Source organism: Eleutherodactylus coqui, chromosome 8, assembly GCF_035609145.1.
Source record: "Eleutherodactylus coqui strain aEleCoq1 chromosome 8, aEleCoq1.hap1, whole genome shotgun sequence".
In the NCBI taxonomy this organism is placed as follows: domain Eukaryota; kingdom Metazoa; phylum Chordata; class Amphibia; order Anura; family Eleutherodactylidae; genus Eleutherodactylus; species Eleutherodactylus coqui.
The window spans coordinates 100,996,578-101,017,707 of record NC_089844.1 but is presented as its reverse complement, the minus strand read 5'-3'; the positions used below and the strand labels follow the sequence as shown (position 1 = coordinate 101,017,707).

Sequence of the window (21,130 nt, the reverse complement as noted above, 5' to 3'; positions counted from 1 at the left end):
TTGCAGGTAAAAAGCATCTGTATTCTGTTAATGGTTCCTGCTGGAGAATTCGATCCCTGTGTTCCTGCAGGTTTATCCAAGTCCCACTTGCAAAGTTAAACAATTCCAATAATTTCATGATGTAGAATTATTAGTTGTGCACTTACATTATTATCACTTCACTATAGTAGTAGAATAATTAGTAATTTATCATTCCCAAGTATAAAGGATAGAAAAAACAACTACTAGCCATGTAAGTGATTTTGCAGCAGCCATAACCCATGAAGTCCAAACCTCAGACGATGTGACAGATTTCTACATGCCATGGTTATTGTCTGATTTATTCCCCAATGAAGTGAAACATTACCAAATACTCTATGCAGAAAAGTCTGATTGAGGCTAACCAGGATTTTATTTTTCTTCGGAGTGTTTTGGGGGATGTGGCAGCCAATGTTTCATGCTTTATATACAAGGCATGCGCTGTCTAAATTTGATTTATGTCACCTTTACAGTTTTGCACAGTTCAGCTGAATTTCTCTGCTGCTTGGTCAAGGTCAGGAAGCCAGAGAATGAGCCTTTTATCTTTGTGAATTCAACAGTGAAATGGTTCATAAAAAATCTTGATACTTAGAAGGTAGACAAAGGAAAATACAATACTGTTTGGTGTTACGTACTGTACTACCATACATTATTACACCACAGGAAAACGAGATTTATAACTCTGAAGTATAAAATGTATTTCTGCTAAATGCTTTGTTTTTCACAGAGAAATTATGGCTCCAATCCATTGACAGCATGAGTATTTTCTGCTCTTCATACTATATTGGTCAAACCATGGTGCTTTTACTTTCTGGATTAATGGAAGGCATTAAACCAACTTTATATACGACTGAAAATAATCTCTTGGCTGCAATATGTATTCGACTTTTATTGGAAAAACCCATAAAATAGCACAAACAAATAAATGACTCCGCAAGTTGCTGACTATAAACGAGAAAATGCTTATAGATATTAAAGGGGGGCTTTGTCCTGGCGTGTGAACCCGCCATACAATTTAACAGGGGTTTATATGCGAAATGAGACAGCAGAGAACTAAATATTTTGCTTTGTAAAATGTGACAGCTATTTTGTGTCATTGCATCAGTGACATATTTACCAAAACTGCCCTAACATGTCTGGGTGGTTTCACATCTGCGTCGGAACCTCCGACCGGAGGTTCGGTCGCAGATCCAGATGAAAGTACCGAAAGAAAAAGTGCTGCATGCAGAAATCTTTTTTCTGTCCGAAGGCAGAATACAGGCAGACCCCATTATAGTCAATGGGTTTGTCCAGCCCTGTTGATTTCGTCCAGCAATGTAACTGTTCGGCCATGGGGATTCTCCTTTCCTGCTGCTTGAACAGAGCAGGAAAGCAAAACCCCTGCCGTAGATGGGAGATCATCCTGTGGATTGTGGATTGTGTCGTAGACTCATCCTAAAGCCTCCTCCAACGTGGGCCGCATCTGCTGCAGGCTTTCTGCAGCAGAAACCCTGTAGCAGCCACACAGGAAAACCGCAGAACCAAATTTGCACATAAATGATGCGGATTTGGTCATATTTCAAGGGTTTAATTCCGCAGCAGAAATAGACGTGCTATGGATTTAGAATCCGTAGCATTTTTGAAAAAAATTCTACACCACTTTAGAAATCTCCTCCACATGGCTTATACTGTAAATACTGCAGAATTTCCACTGTGATTCTAGCAGCAGGCATCCTGCAGCATTTCTGCCGTGTGCGAAGATGACCTTAAAGTCCATGCATACTCTTCCACGCAAACTGTCATCGGGGAAGGGGAAAGATGGGTGCACGCTGGACTGTACAGTTGCACCTACAGCCATGGGCTTTATTTACACGGCCAGTAGCGGGTGAAGTCCGGGCTTCTCGGGCACGACTTGCATTGCATAGAACACAGACATCACGTTCATATTCTTGTGATGTGCGGGAACCACACATTGCATGTACTATTCTCATGCGATAAACGCACAAAAATGGGATCAGCTGTGGTCTCCCATCTCGCAACATTACTGCAAGAGCAAAATCGCCTATAAAAATAGACACATTTGAAACAATGGAGTCTATTTCCATGTGTCTCGCCATGCACAAAATTCGCATGAAAATATTGGTCTGAGGCTGAGCTCACACTAACACCTTTTCAGCGGATTCTGTTTTACAAAACAGATGAAAACGGATTGTTTTCTGTTTTTTTACATTGTAATGTAAGCAAAAAAATGGAATTTGTTTTTGCTTCGTTCTTTGAACTGGAAACAAAAGGGCAACATTCTGCAATTTTTTTACAGTGTAAAAAATGGAGTGGAGATAAAAAATTGTGAAAAGGGTTATAACTAGAGATGAGCGAGCACCAAAATGCTCGGGTGCTCGTTACTCGAGTTGAACTTTCAGTGATGCTCGAGAGTTCGTTTCGAGTAACAAACCCCATTGAAGTCAATGGGCGACTCGAGCATTTTTGTATATGACTGGTGCTCCGCTAAGGTTTTCATTTGTGAAAATCTTAGCAAATCACCAAAGTCATGTAAAAAACACAGAAATGGATATGGCAGGCGAGGAGCAACATGCAGGGCTGCATTTCCGGCTCCGAGGTCTCACTATTAAGCCACAATAGTGGCAAGAGTGAGACCCCCCCCCCCCCCCCCCCGCACTGTCAGCATTAAGATCGTTCTCCTCTGCCACAGCTGTAACAGCTGTGGCAGAGAAGAACGATGTTAGCCCATTGAATTCAATGGAGCTGGCAATACAGCCGGCTCCGTTGAAAGCAATGGGCTGCCGACGAGCGCGGGATGAATTTTCGGGAAGGGCTTAAAAATATAAGCCCTTACCTGAAAATCATTCTAAAATTTGTAAAAATAAAAAAAAAATGTATACTCACCTTTCCGCTGCAGCCGGTGTTCAGCCGCGTCTGGCCGGCAGTTCTCCTGAACTGCTTTCTGTAGTATCTCAGCTGAATGACAGCTGAGAGCTGCCCCCGCCGGCCGCAGCTGAACTCCGTCTGCCGGGACAAGGGGAGTATTTTTTTTTTTTTACTTTTTACACATTTCTGGATGAATTTCAGGAAAGGGCTTATATTTTTAAGCCCTTCCCAAAAATTCATTCCGCGCTCGCCAGCAGCCCATTGCTTTCAATGTAGGCGGCTGTATTGCCGGCTCCATTGAATTCAATGGTCAATGCTCGTTTAATCGAGACAAGTACTGCGTGGTGTTCGTCTCGAGTAACGAGCATCTCGAGCACCCTAATACTCGAATGAGCATCAAGCTCAGACGAGTATGCTCGCTCATCTCTAGTTATAACTGAAGGTCTTCCATTTCAATGCATTTCTATGGGCAAGAAAACTGAAACTTTTTCTTTCTGGTTTGAAGCTCCCACAATTTAATAGCTAGAAGGAGAGCAAATACACTAGTGTGAAATGGTTCTGGCATTGGACACAGTTCCTATCAATTAGCATACAACCCAAACGTGATATTTGCTGGGCAACATATGATTATCACAACAAGCCTCCAACACGCAGCCACCAATGTCAGATTGGGCTGCGGGGAGGGGGGGGGTGTTATTTAGGAGGAATTACTTTAAAGTTCTCACAGGATTTTGGTATAACTACAACTCCCAGCATGATTTGAAGTCTGCAACTGTCAATGCATGCTGGGAGTTGTATGTCTATCAAAATCTCAATAGATGGAGGCTCACAGCACACGTACCAATGGGTCATTGGTGCCTGTGCCTTAGTCCCGACATTTCAATGAACTACATCTCCTGGCATGTCCTGACAGTTGCAGACCAAGGGCATACTGGAAGTTGTACTAATAGGTTGAGCCTGGGGCAAAAGACTTTTTATTTTATTTGATTTCATTTTTGGGACTTGAGAGAGTAAGCACGAAAATCAGATGATTTTTACCTGTAGTCTGTATCACAAAGAGAATGCAGCCAATAGCGGTGGGACTGAGTGTATCATTCCGCCGTTTGTGGTTGGAGGACTGTCCACCTGTGACAGGTGTCACAGGCGCTGATCATGTGACTGTCTCTGTTGACCGGACGAGAAGACTCACTCCAATAAGAACTGTGTTCGGTGTAGGAGGGGGCACAGCAGTGTGGGCAGCCATAGCACAGTCAATATAACTGGGGAGAAAGATAACAGCACCTATCATGACAAGATCAAAGTGGGCACTGAGTGAAGTCATAGTGGAATATGTTGATAGAGGAGGATCAGTAACCCGGAGATTCAACAGACCACCCGGATTAGAAGTTGAAAACCTGGACTTTCCTGATAGACCCTAGACGATTTGGAGATGGGCAACAACTACTACAGGAGAAGTTAACAAAATGAAGTCCCCTTTCAAAGCCATTACTTCCTGCTCTACAGCCATTGCCTTATGGTGCATCACACAATCTCCCTGTTTATCTTGTCCTCGGCAATCCCTCTGCACAGGATATCAGTAATTCTCTATTATCTATGATCTCTTGTATTTGGACATTTTATAGGTATTAACCACTGTATACAAGGAACACCCCAACAGACCTGCCTTTTTGGAGATGCTCTTACATGAGCAGTTTCTGTGGGCTTTTTTTTCTGCTGTGTTCAGTTACAATTAGTGTCTAGAAACATTGTGGTTACACAAAATTGCAACAAAAATACTTTTGTGTAATGATTGTTAGTCCACCTTGGCTTTGTGCTTATTGCAGCAAATAAAGAAAAGCCCCCCAAAAACTAGCATTAATACACCTGTAATCATTAACCCCTTAGTGACCAAGCCTGTTTACGCCTTAATGACCAGGCCAAATTTTGCAAATCTGACACGTGTCACTTTAGCATGGAAAAAGACCAGAAAGGTTTTGCATATCCAAGCGATTCTGACATTGTTTTATCGCCACATGTTGTACTTCATTTAGGTGGGAAAAAAAGACCGATAGAATTTGTGTTTATTTATTAAAAGCGCCAAAATTGGGAAAATTTTTAAAAAATCGTCATTTTTTCACATTTCCAACTGCAATATCTCAAATATGTGCAAACATAATATAGAAAGTTTTGCTAAGATTTATATTTCCATCCGTTTACTTTATTTTGGGCGCACATTGGAAAAACTTTCGTTTTTTTTTAACCATTTAGGAGACGTACAAATGTAACATTACTTTTCAGCATTTTGAGGAACACTTTGTTTTCCTACACCAATCCAAGATTGGAAAAGCTCATAGGAGTCAAAATGATAGATACCCCCACAAGTGACCCCATTTTAAAAACTACACCCTTTAACGTATTCACTGAGGGGTGTCATGAGTATTTTAACCCCACAGTTTTTTTTCAGGAGTCAATGCAATTTAGAAGAGAAAAACAAAAATTTCATATTTTTGCAAATATGTCATTTTAAAGACAGGACTTTTTTCTATAGTACACATGAAAATTAGGATTTGCACCCCAGAATGGATACCCCTGTTTGTCCCGTGCTCAGAAACATACCCATTGTGGCCCTAATCTTACGTTTGGATGCACAATGGGCCCAAAATGAAAGGAGCAATCGGTGGCTTTCGGAACAGAAATTTTGCTTGAAGGAGATTTAGGCCCCATTGCCCACTTGTAGAGCCATTGAGTGACCAAAACTATGGAGAACCCCGACAAGTGACCCCATTTTGAAAAGTAGACCCCTTAACGAATTTATCTAGGGGTATAATGACTTTTTTGACTTCACAGTTTTTGAATGAATCTAAGCCAAGCCGAAGGAAAAAAATTACAATTTTCATTTTTTTGGTAATTCTGTCATTTTAAAAGCAGTTTTTTTGTACAGCACATATATGAATGAAGACTTGCACCCCAGAATGGATACCCCTGTTTCTCCCGTGCTCAGAAACATACCCATTGTGGCCCTAATCATATGTCTGGATGCACAATGGGGCCCAAAATGAAAGGAGCAACCGGTGGCTTTCGGAACAGAAATTTTGCTTGAAGGAGATTTAGGCCCCATTGCCCACTTGTAGAGCCCTTGAGTGACCAAAACGATGGAGAACGCCCACAAGTGACCCCATTTTGAAAAGTAGTCCCCTTAACGAATTTATCTAGGGGTAGGATGACTTTTTTGACTTCACAGTTTTTGAATGAATCTAAGCCAAGCCGAAGGAAAAAAAATACGATTTTCATTTTTTGGTAATTCTGTCATTTCAAAAGCAGTTTCTTTTGTACCACACATATATGAATGAAGACTTGCACCCCAAAATGGATACCCCTGTTTGTCCTGTGCACAGAAACATACCCATTGTGGCCCTAGTATTACGTCTATATGCACAATGGGGCCCAAAATGAAAGGAGCAACCGGTGGCTTTCGGAACAGAAATTTTGCTTGAAGGAGATTTAGGCCCTATAGCCCACTTGTAGAGCCATTGAGTGACCAAAACGATGGAGAACCCCCCACAAGTGACCCCATTTTGAAAAGTAGACCCATTAACGAATTTATCTAGGGGTAGGATGACTTTTTTTACTTCACAGTTTTTGAATGAATCTAAGCCAAGCCGAAGGAAAAAAAATACGATTTTCATTTTTTGGTAATTCTGTCATTTCAAAAGCAGTTTTTTTTGTACCACACATATATGAATGAAGACTTGCACCCCAAAATGGATACCCCTGTTTGTCCTGTGCACAGAAACATACCCATTGTGGCCCTAGTATTACATCTATATGCACAATGGGGCCCAAAATGAAAGGAGCAACCGGTGGCTTTCGGAACAGAAATTTTGCTTGAAGGAGATTTAGGCCCTATAGCCCACTTGTAGAGCCATTGAGTGACCAAAACGATGGAGAACCCCCACAAGTGACCCCATTTTGAAAAGTAGACCCCTTAACGAATTTATCTAGGGGTAGGATGACTTTTTTGACTTCACAGTTTTTGAATTAATCTAAGCCAAGCCGAAGGAAAAAAAAATACGATTTTCATTTTTTGGTAATTCTGTCATTTCAAAAGCAGTTTTTTTTGTACCACACATATATGAATGAAGACTTGCACCCCAAAATGGATACCCCTGTTTGTCCTGTGCACAGAAACATACCCATTGTGGCCCTAGTATTACGTCTATATGCACAATGGGGCCCAAAATGAAAGAAGCAACCGGTGGCTTTCGGAACAGAAATTTTGCTTGAAGGAGATTTAGGCCCTATAGCCCACTTGTAGAGCCATTGAGTGACCAAAACGATGGAGAGCCCCCACAAGTGACCCCATTTTGAAAAGTAGACCCCCTAACGAATTTATCTAGGGGTATAATGACTTTTTTGACTTCACAGTTTTTGAATGAATCTAAGCCAAGCAGAAGGAAAAAATTACGATTTTCATTTGTTTGTCAATTGTGTCAATTTAAAAACTGTTTTTTTTGGAAAGTGTACATAGGAATGAAGACTTTCGCCCCAAAATGGATACCCCCATTTGTCCCGTGTTCAGAGACATACCCATTGTGGCCCTAATCTACTTACAGGACACATGGCTAGGCCCATAATGGAGGGAATGCCCGCTGGATTTCAGGGCAGAACTGAATAAATTCAAGGCCCCATTGCCCACTTATACGGAAAAAAAATTGACTTCCTAAAAATAATCCCCCCCCCCCCCCCCCGCCATCCCCATTTTTTGGCATTCCCTAAATATTAGATAAAGGTAATAATATAAATGCGTTTTATGTCCGAAGACAGGGGTAATTACGGAGGCTGGTTGGGCTGGGCACATGGGGCAAGAAAACCGGGTATCCCCCCCCTCCTCTCATGTATTTTGGGGGGTATTTCGTAACCTCAGCAGCGGGGATGGGGTGTAGAAAGTGGCGCTGTGAGGCTTTGTAATCTTGCTGCGGTGCAGCGGTCTCACAGAGAAGGCGCTCAACAAGCTGCTCCTGGAACTACAGGAAGGCGAGCGTTCCCGGGGCTTCTTGTAAATTACGGATTACAGGTAGCGGTCTGAATAACGCCGGGCTCACGTAGCCGTAGGTGGAATCCGCTTGCCGAGGCCCGCAGCGGATTCCAGCTGTGAGCCCGGCTGTGACCCTGCGTACGGTTGCGTAATGTACTGCACATAACTGCCTACTCACACAGGCGGTTTTTTGTTTGCATTTCCCGCGCCGTCGCTTAGAGATGACTCGGGTACCCGCAGCCTGTACACAATGTGTTTGTATATGGGCTGCGGGTATATCCGCGGTCATAGAGCACAAACGGGCTCTAGGTCGCAGATATTCGTGGTAAAATATAGCATGCTGTGTTCTGTTTCTGCGAGTGGATTACGTAATTCCGACCCGCTAATTGGGGGGAATTGTGTAATCCAATGCATGCGATTGATCCGTGGATTACCGCTGATCAAGCGCATGCAGAACCCGTAATTCCTCTCTGGTCATGCGTGACCGGCCTAATGTTAGTTCGCTACTTTATCATGTGACCGGGGACCGCTCAGCGATGCCACCGGTCACTGCTCCAAGCACTCAGCGACCGTTGGTCGCTGGGAGCAAGGAGATTTAACATTTCCTGGGCTTCCCGGCTCCTGCGAATATGTCCGGCATTTTGCCGGCGGGCGCATGCGCAGCAGCCGGAAGGGTCCATGGAGGATAATCGCATCTGGATTCAAATGCGGAAGCCTCCGAGAAGATGTTTCATCTCCCCCCACCGATCGCATCGGTGAGGGGAAATGAAACTGCCACTTTTTAAAGAACTTTTACGTGATCGCCATTATGCATTGGATAACGGCGATCACGTGACCAGTAACCGCATACCGCGGCTCCCCGTGACATCTCCAGGCTCTTGGCTACCTTTTGTAGCCAGCAGCAGGGAGATTTTATATTTCTTGGGCAATCTTTCACTTTTGCGCATGCGTCCGCCATCATGCTGACGGGCGCATGCGCCGAAGCTGGGGTAACATCCGCGGATCAACATCCCACCAGGGAACAAATCCGGGACCTTGGGTACGTAATTTCATCCCCCCTTACGGATACGATCCATAAGGGGAGATGAAACTTTAACTTTTTAAACTTTTTTTTACTTTTAACTTTTTTTTTTTTTAACTTTTTTACTTTATATGATCACCGTTATCTGATGGATAACGGTGATCATATGACTGGAAACCGCATACAGCGGTCCCCAGTCATATCTCCCTGCACTCGGCTATCTGTGACCGGCCGGGTGCAGGGAGATTTTGAATTTGCCGTTCTCGCCGTCTTCTGCGCATGCGCGCCGCATCGGCACATCGCAGAAGCCAGCGGGGGGTCCAGACACCGGCCGGAGGACATCGGCGGACCTGAGGTGAGTATTTTCACCTCCCCTCATGGATCCGATCCATGAGGGGAGATGAAACTTTTCTTTTTTTACACTTTTTTAAAACTTTTTTGCGATCGCCGCTATCCATTGGATAACGGCGATCGCGGTACCGGGGACCGCTCACCGCAGTCCCCGCTGACATCTCCTGCCTCCCGGCTACCTACAGGAGCCGGGAGCCAGGAGATTTTAAGTCTCCCGCGCCGCCGGGCCTTCTGCGCATGCGGCTGACGTAATGCCGCCAGGCGCGCATACGCAGAAGGACGGCTACGGCGCCCGGAGCATCGGGACAGCTGGGAGTCGTGCGACGGACATCGGTGAGTAATTTCAGCTGCTCCGATGGATCCGATCCATCAGAGCAGCTGAATCTTTAACTTTTATTGCACTTTTATTTACTTTTTTGCGATCGGCGCTATCCATTGCATAGCGCCGATCGCAATGCCGGGGGGGGCTCCGAACAGCCCAGGATGACAGCTCCATGCTGTCAGCTACCTGCGGACACCAACAGCATGGAGCTGTCACGTCCACAGCCCGAGGGGCATTATTCTCTGCAGGAAGCATGTTTTTACGTCCTCAGAGAATAGAGCCCACTTCGGGAGGATGTAAAAACACTATGGGCTGGTCGTTAAGGGGTTAAGAAGAGTTACTACCTGTATAAAAAGCAGAACTTTTGGCAGTTCGGTGTTCTGGAACAACCAATTGGGTTGTCTACATCATGTCAAGAAGAACGGACATCAACCAAGACCTCAAAGATGTAATTGTTGGTGCTCATTAACCAACAAAAGGTACAACAGAAATTTTTGCAGTTAAAAATCAGTCAGATATTGGAGAGATAGTATAATCCCCACTGTTCTAGGAGGGTATAATGAGGTGAACACTATCGGCTCTTTCGAAAAGATCAAAGATAGATGAGAAGGTGACATAGAGAAATTCCAGAATCTTTGGAGTGTTTGGTTTACTTTCTTCTATGGAAATCGAGGTTCATCACCAAGTATTAATAACACCCCCTAACCACTGGATTATTTTCACCCCACCATTTTATCTGATCCTACCAATATTTTATTCTCTGTAATATCTCCTTATATTGACTTCATTGCATACCTCAATAGAGCTGTCATTGTTTTACGTTTGTTGGTCGTTTGATTGATTCATTTTGTGATTATCTCCCTTCCGATTATCCCATTTTTCTTTTGTATCCCCCCCCCCATACTTTAAATGAATAAATAAAGAATATATATAAAAAACTGTTTCATACATCTGAATGGAGTTGTTTCTGCAGCTTGTGCATGGATATCTGCAAGCCCAATCCTAATGAATAGGACAATCACAGACATTTCTAGAACAAATCTGCTGCGTGGAAGTGCTGTATATACAAACAAATTGAAATTCAGTTTTTCCTCCCATTTATTTTTCATAATGTTTTCCTAAAGCTTCTTTGCTGAATATTGAACATGTTAAAATCATGGCTTAAAAGCAGTTGGTGCGAAACTGACATAAGTCTCACAAAGTAAACTGCTATCCATATAGATGGCACGTTATGGGTGTTTAGAGAGGAGTTGCTGAAAGCAGAACTCTTCTCCATAAATACTTTACTAGAATTTATGTGTGCCATCAATACATTTTTACATAGTCATAATGCACCAGCCAGTTTGAAAATTATTGTTTCCGGCATTAAATATGCAGTCCTTAAATATCTAGTCATTCTAACCCTCATAACACAGATATATCAGCTAGACTAGAATTAGCAATGTGCCAGCTCACAGACGGGTATGTTATACTGCAATCCAATATTTCCCTTCTCCGTTCTGCTGTGCTCTGATTTTTTTCATTTAAAAGAAAAAAAAAATTCTGCATTTGGCATTCCGATTGTTTGAATCCGAAATATGTCATTTTTAGTAACGACATGAACAAAAATAAAATACATTTATCATATTCTAAATGAATTTATCAATGCACTGTGACAGTGTCGAAAATAGATCCATCTTCCCTTCCCCGTCTGGTTTTCAGAAACATTGGATTGGCTGGATATAGCCTTAGGCGTCCTTCACACGACCGTATGCATTTTTACGTTCACCCGTACGCACTGCAAAATCGCATGAATGAATAATTGTCGCGATCAAGTCTCGAACTTTAGCTGCATATTTTCAGCTATTCACATGGACCGATGCTGCGTATCAGCGAAAAATATGGGAAGCACGGAAAAACATCAATCGCTGTAAAATGCTCGGAATGACTAATAACAGTTAAATCGGGCCAGATGTGTTCTTTTTCCAGCGTTGTACACAGGGTAACTCCCTCCCCCTTCCCTTTTTTCTGCTCCTATTGAAGTTGATGAGAGCTTCCTGCGTAAGACCTATCTTTTGACATGGCGTATAAAATCGGTCGCTTCTGTGCCATTTTTCCCAGAGTGATTTTTTTTTACGCACCCAAAAATCATTAATCTGAATAAATATATATTGGAATCCAGTGATTCAGATGGTCGTGGGTTTTGAGGAAATGTTTTACGCGTCAAAATACCAGCGTAAATACGGTCGTGTGAATAAGGCCTTATGTTTATCTGAAGGCCCTTGTTCATGTGGTGGATTTTGCTGAGGAATCTATACTGATTCTATTTACTTGTCGATTGCTTTGTTTTCACCCTTCTGTCCAGTTCATCCCAAAGAAGCTCAATAGGGTTTAAGTCTGGAGACTGTGCAGATCTTTCCATTCTGGCTTCTTCATGTCTTTTAACATAGTTCTGACATAAGCTAGAAGTGCATTTTAGATCATTGTCTTGCTGTAATATGAACCCCTGACCAAAAAGGAGTACACCAGAGAGTATTGCATGGCGTGCCAAAAGGCTGTCATAGCCCTTTTTGTCCAGTGTGCCAGTGACCCTGTGCAAGTTGCCAATTTTAGATCCAGCACAAGAACCCAAGAACATTACATTTCCTCCTCCATGTTTGACAGTTGGAGTAAAACACGAAGGAACCATCTTTTACCTATTTGACAGCATACAAAACCTCTGTGTGATGTACTAAAAATTTCACATTTTGACTCATCAGTCCATAAGACTCTTCAGTAGTTCACTGGAGGTGCTGCTTGGCCCCGGCAAGTCTTTTTTTTATTTTGCAATCTTAGCAGTGGCTTTCTTACTGATACTCTACCTGTGAAACCTGCAAACAGAAGTCTTGTCTTCACAGTTGAAAAGGAAACCTGCTTATTTTTTGCTGCATTAGGGCTGCTGCACACGGGCGAGGCCGAAAATTGCATGAATGGGATGAGGCCACGACCAAGTCGTGGCCGCATTTACTGTTTAAATGCCCGTTCAGATGGGCCGGGTGCAGTACGTATATGCCACGGGGCCAAATACCATTGGGCATGGGGAGAGAGTTTAGCTCCGCTAAACTCCCTTCTCCTCTCAGCCCCTTGCCGGCTGCTGTCAAAGGGAGGGGGCAGGACTGGGTGGAAGCTTGTATGTTAAACTCCCGCCCCCTCTCTGCCCCTTGCCAGCTTCCGGCAAAGGAAGGGGGTGGGGCAAGGCAGAAGCTAGTGAGCTAATCTCCCGCTCCGTCCCACCCCTTCCCTTTGCCAGCAACCCGCAAGGGGCAGAGAGGGGTAGGGAAGGGGAGGGGGAGCTTACCAGAGCCACTGCTAAACTCCCTCACACCTACCTTTTGTGGCCCCTCTCACAGGCTCCCAGCCAAAACATAAGTACAGACCTATCCTTTCTGGTTGGCATAAAATCTTTTTTGGCTGTCAAATTTTACGTCCCCTAAAATCACCCACCTGAACAAATGCATTGGACTCTAATGCATCAGATGGTCACAATTTTCGGCCAGCGTTTTATCCTGGCAAAATCGCCGCAATAAAACACTGTGTGAATAAAACCTTAAGCTGTGCTTGAAGATTTTGTGCTCTGAGGCACTGTCCACTCAAATTGTTGTCTCATAAACTTGTCATCTGGTTTTGTAGTCTGTCAGACCTCTTCTTGCCATAGTTTCTTCCAGTTTCCAAATGCCTTTTGATTGTATAGTAAACTGTATTGACTGCCACCATGGCTTTCTTGGCAATGTTTGTCTTCTTTGGTAACTTACCTTTTTCTTGCCCTTATGTTAGTCATTCTAACCCTCATAACACAGATATATCAGCTAGACTAGAATTAGCAATGTGCCAGCTCACAGACGGGTATGTTATACTGTAATCCAATATTTCCCTTCTCTGTTCTGCTGCGCCCTATAGGGTGTCGTAATACAGTCTGTTCCAACACTGGTTATATAGAATCCAAGGGTTTGAAAGTAATCTACAAAAATTGAGATACCTGTAAGAATAGTTTTCATCCAATTTTAAACCATAATTTGCATTCTGTACTACAGAGCAACTTCGCTTGATGTGTTTCCTGGAAAAAGTCTTTTGGTTTAAATTGGTCTAAATTTTGTAATATTTTAAAGGTTTTTCATTTACTTTTGAACCTTTGAAACATTCACTTCTGTTTTATTTTCACTTCTCTGCTCCAAAAAGGGAACAGAGACACAGAAATATGAACACAGCCTAACACGCCATTTGTACCATAAGGGGAATGCAGTAAAGAAAAAACTGAAAAACAAGAATTTGTTAACCTAACCTCCAAAAAATGGAATAAAAAGTGATCAAAATGACAAATGTTCCTATAAATGGCATCAGTCAAAACTACAGATCATCTCAAATAGTCCTAATAGAACTCTGTCAGTAGACACATAGAAATGTTAAGATTCTTTAAATGCAATGATGTAAAAGCAATTTTTTAAAAGTATTTTTAGTGTGCAAAAATAGAAAAACCCCAAAAAACTATAGAATTGTAATTACACTGATGCAGAGAAAAAGTGAATGTTGTAAAAACAAAACAAAAAAAAATGGCAGAATTTCTGTTTTTTTAACCCATTCCGCAATGCAAATCCGGCCTTGTACATTGGACCTAAATGACATTGGCTTTATGCTTGGGGTCATTGTCCTACTGCAGAATATATTTGGAGCCAATCAGGTGCTTCCCCTAAAGGCATTAAATGATGGAAAAGTATCTACCTGTATTACTCAGCATTGAGGACACCATTAATCCTGATAATCCTAATCAAATCCTCAACTTAATTTAGTATATTTAGTAATTTGCACTCATATATATTATTTGCTAGTTTTAGTTCCTCTCGTGCATCCATTTTGTGTTAAGATAATGAATTGCAAGGGCACATCAATAAAAGCTTTTATTTGGGCATTAAAGGGGAAGGGCATATGGATGTAATTTAAAAAGCTCCCTGGTTCAGGTCCCCCTCTATTACCCAAACGAGAGACATTACATATAACTGCTTCTACTCTAGAGAACTTTTCGTACACATTTGCAACCGAAATTGGCAACCACAATTTTACGCTGCTGGAAAAGATAGTTCTAGTTCTATCTTTCGACCAACATACACTGGCGACAAAGGAGAAAAAGGGAGGGGGAGGCAGTTCAGCAGCGTTCAACGCAGGGAAAGGCTTACAAGTGCCTCTATTTAGGCATTTAAAGTCATTCCGAGGATTTATGCCGAGCGAGGGATTTCCGGGCTGCAGCGTATTTTTTCGCTAATACGTCTCACCCAGTCATGTGAATGAATGAGAAAACACTAAATAAGCTCGGGATTTGGTTACATCTTTTCTCTATTCATGCGATTTAACGGCGCAAGCGGTGACTGCATAAACGCATACGCTCATGTGAAGGAACCCTCTTAAGGATACACAACAATATAATTATACCAAAATCCATCATTGACGCCCAATAAGATCTCCCTTGAGGATTAAATAAAAAGTCCGCTATACTGTTTTATCTACTTGCTATGTGCGATCACAGATGTGAAATGTTTATTCTATAAAGATAGATCCCTTTTAATATATTTCATGTATACTCTTGAAAATGACAAACCAGCTCAGTTTGTTTGAAAAGTGCTTTGTTAATTAAAGTAAATTAAAATCTAACGCTCTCTAGGCTAATTTAGACATGCATCATTATGTTCCCACAGACTAATTTTTGTAATGAAATACATTGTTAATGAAGTATGTCATTTCTATTTAATAGAAACTTTTTATGCACAATGGCTTCAAAAGTTCTGTTAAATATAATCAATTTTCATTTTTCTGGTATGATTTGCTTGATTACATCAAAATGAAAAAAAATGTGTAACATTTCTTTTTTGTCCATTTACTGTACTTTTTAAAGAAAATGGAGAAACTGATAAAAAGGCAAACAATAGTGGTCAAAAATCTATCTGATGCAATTAATGTGGTCCTAAACATGTAATAAATGCATAAATGTAATGAAATGCCCCAAAGTGTTTACAAGAAGCTGTGGTTTGACATAGCAATGGGTAAATTTGTTCCTCTACAGTATTTAAATATTAGAAAACAAGAGCATTGATACGATCAGTTCTTCATCTGTTTGCCATTGGAAAATGTTGACAACACAATTGGATGTGTTTGAGGTTGACTTTTAGCTAGACTTAGAGAGGAGGCAATTTGATTTACACAGTAGCCCTCAAGCGTAAAATCTATTCTAGGAAATGTTTCCCCTTTGCCCTTAGCAATCAGATTCTATCTATAATGTTTTTAGATTTAAAAATACTGACCTGCCGATATGACATTTCTCTGGAGAAGATGGAAAAAATGTAATTTATTGGTGCTGTGTTTTGAAATTAAAAATGTGTCAAAATGTACTTGACATGCTCTATATTTGTGAAATTATTACATGAATGCATGTAAGGTGTTTGGAGCATGCCTACTGATGCCTAAAATGATCTAAGCAGGCATAAGCTGTTTAATAATATTTTGTGCATGGTTTACTATTTTATTTGTTCGATAACATGTATTATTATTATTAATAATAATATATTATTTATTTACTAAGTACTTTATTTAATAATATTTACGCACATGTAATGTAGCGCATGATCTGTGTGCTGTTTAGGAAATACATGGAGTCCACAAAATACAGCCACCTGAATATGCCCTTATGAAGACCCGAGAAATAGCTGCCCAGAGTCTATATAAATATGGCACCTGTACAAGCCCGATTTACAAATGAGGATTTACACAAAAGAGCTGTCTATGAGTGCGTTCACACAGCATTTTGGCACTGCCGATTTTAGTGCAGATCTGCACCAAAATCCATATCATTTTGTGCAGGTTTTGACATGGATCCATAGCACATTTCACACTTGTAATTGAAGCCTACTGCAGATACACGTCAAAATCCACAGCAATGATGCAGATTTTGATGCGGATTCTGTAGTGGAATGTTACAAAAATTTTGGTGCAGATTTTCCACTGCTCCAAAAATCGGCACCAAATCCACTACGTGTGAAAGCACCCTATAACAGGTCTTTTATATGTGCTTGATTGTGTTATGTGCTGGCAGACTGGGCAAGTAGTAGGGGCTCGTTCACACACACTATTTTTACAGCACTTACTATAAAGGAATGAAAAGCGATTCTTACCAAAATTCTTTAAGATAACGGCAATTTCTTTATTTCATATCACAGTAGAAGCACATCTAAGGACGAGGTACAACAAACGACAACCGGTTCGCGTCCAACAATGCTTTCTCTAGACTTTCCACCTCCTGACAGGGTGTATTGAGAGTACTAAGCTAGCATTCAGTTGCCATTAAAACATCTTGGCACCCAGCTATTGCGAAGTGCAGACTGGAACCAATCTTCCTTGGTCTAACCACTAAAATGTCACAGTCACTACTGGCAGCCGCATATGAGGGTTTAAATGGTCAGGATCATAGTAATATCTGGTCCCGGGTGATTGTTAGCTGTACAAGACTGTCAGCTGCCACTGCATGTGTAGCGGGTGTAGCTCCACAGCCTGTACTATATTGTCTTTGTGCACATCCTCCACCTATTTATAGTGGATGTTGCTAAATATGCTTTTATTTTTGGCCAATAGAAAAGACTATTGGAAAAGAGCCAGAAAAAGCAACATAACTACATCATGCAGCATTTTGAAAAAAAGCTTCTAATCCCAATAAAAACCACAAAACACAAGGAAATAGAGACCATCGAACATTTTATATCTCAGCACTTGTATACCAAACAGGTCTGTGAAACATTTTTCCTTGTATTACAGCTCCCCCATCTCAGGGAGCAGGCACACACAGGTGATGAACGGTCCATTCCCTGCAGCTCTGAAAGTATATTGTAAAACTAACCTCTATGTTATCAGTGCAGTGGGAGCCTAGCATCTCTTTACTGCTGCTTGACAATGAATAGAGGGAAATGGAATATACATACAGTAAAAAGAAACATCATGAACTCTAAGAACATATATGATAAAGATGTTAATTATGGTAATGTGTTCTGGAGAAATGTTCATATATTCGCTTTTTTAGTGATACATAAGGTTTTTTGTTTGTTTGTTTCCACATTTTATTGTAAATCATGGTAAGCACTGTGTCCATGAGATTTTGGGTGCATTCCCACGAACGTATATCGGCTCGGTTTTCACGCCGAGCCGATATACGTCGTCCTCATCTGCAGGAGGGGGAGGATGGAAGAGCCAGGAGCAGGAACTGAGCTCCTGCCCCCTCTCTGCCTCCTCTCCGCCCCTCTGCACTATTTGCAATGGGGAGAGGTGGGACAGGGCGGGGCTAATTCTTGGAACTTAGCCACACCCTGTCCCGCCTCCTTTCATTGCAAATAGTGCAGAGGGGCGGAGAGGAGGCAGAGAGGGGGCGGGAGCTCAGTTCCTGCTCCTGGCTCTTCCATCCTCCCCCCCTGCAGATGAGGACGACGTATATCGGCTAGGTGTGAAAACCAAGCCGATATACGTTCGTGGGAATGCAGCCTTAAACAATAAAAGATTGACAATAAGTAATCAATGGAGAAACATAATGAACTGGGGAAACTGGAGTAAGCAGTTTCAGTTCAGGTGGAATTAATAGTCCACCTGGCATAGTTATTGCTCCAATCCAATGAATGCCAATCAAAACACATTTTGATTGGCGCTCATCTTATTTTCCCTCCAGTTATGATCATTTGTCCCCATAGGCTTTATAGCTGATTAGCAAACATTTCTATGCTCACTGAAACCAAGCGACCAGCCGCCAAACAAGCGTTTACTTGTTTGTCAGCTCATTGTTGATCTTTTTTCGTGGCTCAGTTGTCAGGTGAACGAGTGTTCAAAGAAGCATTCGGGCTTGATCGATCCATGTAAAGGGATCATTTTAAGCAGGAGAGTGAAGGAACAGGAACATAGCCAAACAAGAAAAGTATCAGTTATCAGAGGTCACACAGAACTAAGTTGCACTACCTTGGAACACGCAGTAGAGTACCAAATAGGCCTATAATTAGGTAATAGAGATCAGATAGAATGGATGTATGGTACCATTTTAAAGGGATTTTTTGAGGTTCTTTTGGTAATGCTGACCACATGGAAGAGTAATAAAACAGATTATACTCAGCCATCCTGTATCCCCACGCCTCTAGCACCAGCTCTTCGTCCACCCTGCTGGTTTTGTGTACAAGCTGTAGTGTAAGGCCTCTTTTACATGGGGACCTACATGCACAAAAATCATGTGCATAAAAAACTCACGGCTATTAGAACCTATTAGAATGTTTAGATGTTTTTTGCATGTCTAAAATTCCTTCATCTGTACATTCCCATTGGTTCTAATAGCTGACAGTTTTTTACGCACGTGATTTATGCACACAAAGGTCCTCATGTGAAAGAGGCCTTAAGAAGCTTTTAGATGAAACGATTATCATTCAAATAAGCAAAAGTGAAAGAAAATCAGTCTAAATGCAAGCCAATGACTGACCGAGGAATGAGAATCGTGCACTTCTTGCTAGTCATTCATTTTATGGAGGCATAAAAATCATCGTTGGCTCGTCCACTTCTCGTTCAGTTTAAACATTGATTGTTTCACATAGCGAATGTAAAACACTGAACGATACTCAACAATTCTTGCTAATCGAATCAACAATGAGTCTAAACAGATTGGACGAGAGCAGAACAAGCTGGCAATGATGTCACTGGCTTGTTCGCTCATGCAAATGAGAATTGTTTTGTCTAAAAACACCCTAAGGGCTCTTTCACATGGGTGTGATGATTTTCGGCCAGCCATGTCAGGACCACAGCTTGGCCAAAAATCGTGTAATTGAGAGTTAAAACTCCTGTTTTAACGCCTGGTCAGATGGCCCGCGTCCAGTGAGTATACGCAGAGCCCGAGATACCATCGGGCGGGGGGAGACAGTTTAGCTCTGCTAAACTGCCTCCCCTTTCCACCCCCTCGCCGGCTCTTGGCAAGGGGAGGGGGCGGGATAGGGTGGGAGCTAGTGTGCTAAGCTGCTCCTCTTCTCCACCTTTATTGGCTGCCAGAAGTGGGAGGGGCAGGGTGGGTGGGGCCTAGCAATTAGCTCCTGCCATGTCCCACCCACTCCTATTGCAAACAGCTAGCAAGGCGCAGAGAGGAGGAGAGAAGGGGATGGGAGTTAAGCAGACATGCTGCTAAACTCCCTCCCACCTCTCTTCTCCGGCAGCTACCATAGGCTCCAATAGGAGTCTATGGAAGTCGCCGTCATATTCCGACCAGAAGATAGTTACTGAACTATCTTTTTTGGCCGCCATAAAAGTGCCCGGCCGGCCAAGCTAACGCATTCGGCCTCGTTCACATGAGTGCTGTTTTAGCGCAGTATAGACACGTGAAAATATCGCAGCTATACTGCACTAAAGATAGGTGTGAGTATTTAGTGCGTATAACATTCCTTCATGTGACTACTTCTATAGAAACCCATTGGTTCTTATAGCAGCGCTCTTTTCACACGCCCCTAATGGGCAAAGACATCGCTCTTGTGGATGAGGCCTCAGCTTTTAGACGGCACCCAACACTAGATGGGTGAGTATAATGCGTTTTATTATTTTTCCGCATTACCAGCATTATAAAAAATTACTTGGAAAACTTTTTTTAGCATTAGTTTTAATTAAATACATCATTAACATCTCAATAACATCTAATATGCAGCCCAAAATGAAAATGCTATAGTTCTGTCAGTGTGTTTTATGAACAGTTATCTACCACATTCATTACTTCAACTGAAACTCAGTTTTTCCTTATCGTTTCCAAGTAGTATACCTGAATTATACAATATATAAATGCTAATTAACTAAATGAGACATATAGTAAGAAGGATTAACATTTAGCTAACTATACAATTAGATTAAGGAAAAGAAGGAACCAATTAGATTCCAAATTATAGTGCATGATATACTGATGGCCTTGCTCTGTTTCACGTCATTATGACAGAAAATCATGAGAATCAGCGACTTTTGAACTGAAGATAATACTGTTATTTGACTAACTATGCACCATGGAAAAAATGAATACAAAATTATGCTGCCAAGATGGCTAATCACTTACTATCTAGGTAATCACATGTTCAACAAACTAATCAGACTGTGATTATACTTTTCTGATAATGACAAGATAATAAATATTCCGCCTAATGAATCAATAAATCAAAGTTCATTTTTATTAGCTTACATGAGTGACATCTACGTTACATTCCACATTATCATGTCAACATGCTGACTTTCAGAGCATAAGCAAGTGTTTGGTGATGACACTTAGGCCTCTTTAACATGAGTGCTGTGACTTTCGGCAGGCCAAAAAATTACATGGACGTGATGGGGTCATGACCAAGTCCCGGCTAAATCTCGTATTCTCTCCACATGCATACACCGCAGTCTGGAATTCCTTCAGCTGGCATAAATACTTCAACTGGCTCAATAGAGCCAGCTGACATAGCTTAGCAGCGCTATCCTGTTAGTGAAAACAAAACCACTGAAATCCATTGAAATC

General features: G+C 41.8%; 1 protein-coding gene across 1 annotated transcript in view; it reads left to right on the top strand.

Moving 5' to 3' along the window:
* LOC136577905 (ectonucleotide pyrophosphatase/phosphodiesterase family member 7-like) overlaps window positions 1-21,130 on the top strand; it is a 72,721-nt gene that overhangs the window by 20,846 nt on the left and 30,745 nt on the right. Inside the window, exon 2 of the mRNA XM_066577822.1 lies at window positions 17,221-17,370. Coding sequence (XP_066433919.1) covers window positions 17,221-17,370 — 150 coding nt within the window. The remainder of the gene's footprint in view (window positions 1-17,220; window positions 17,371-21,130) is intronic.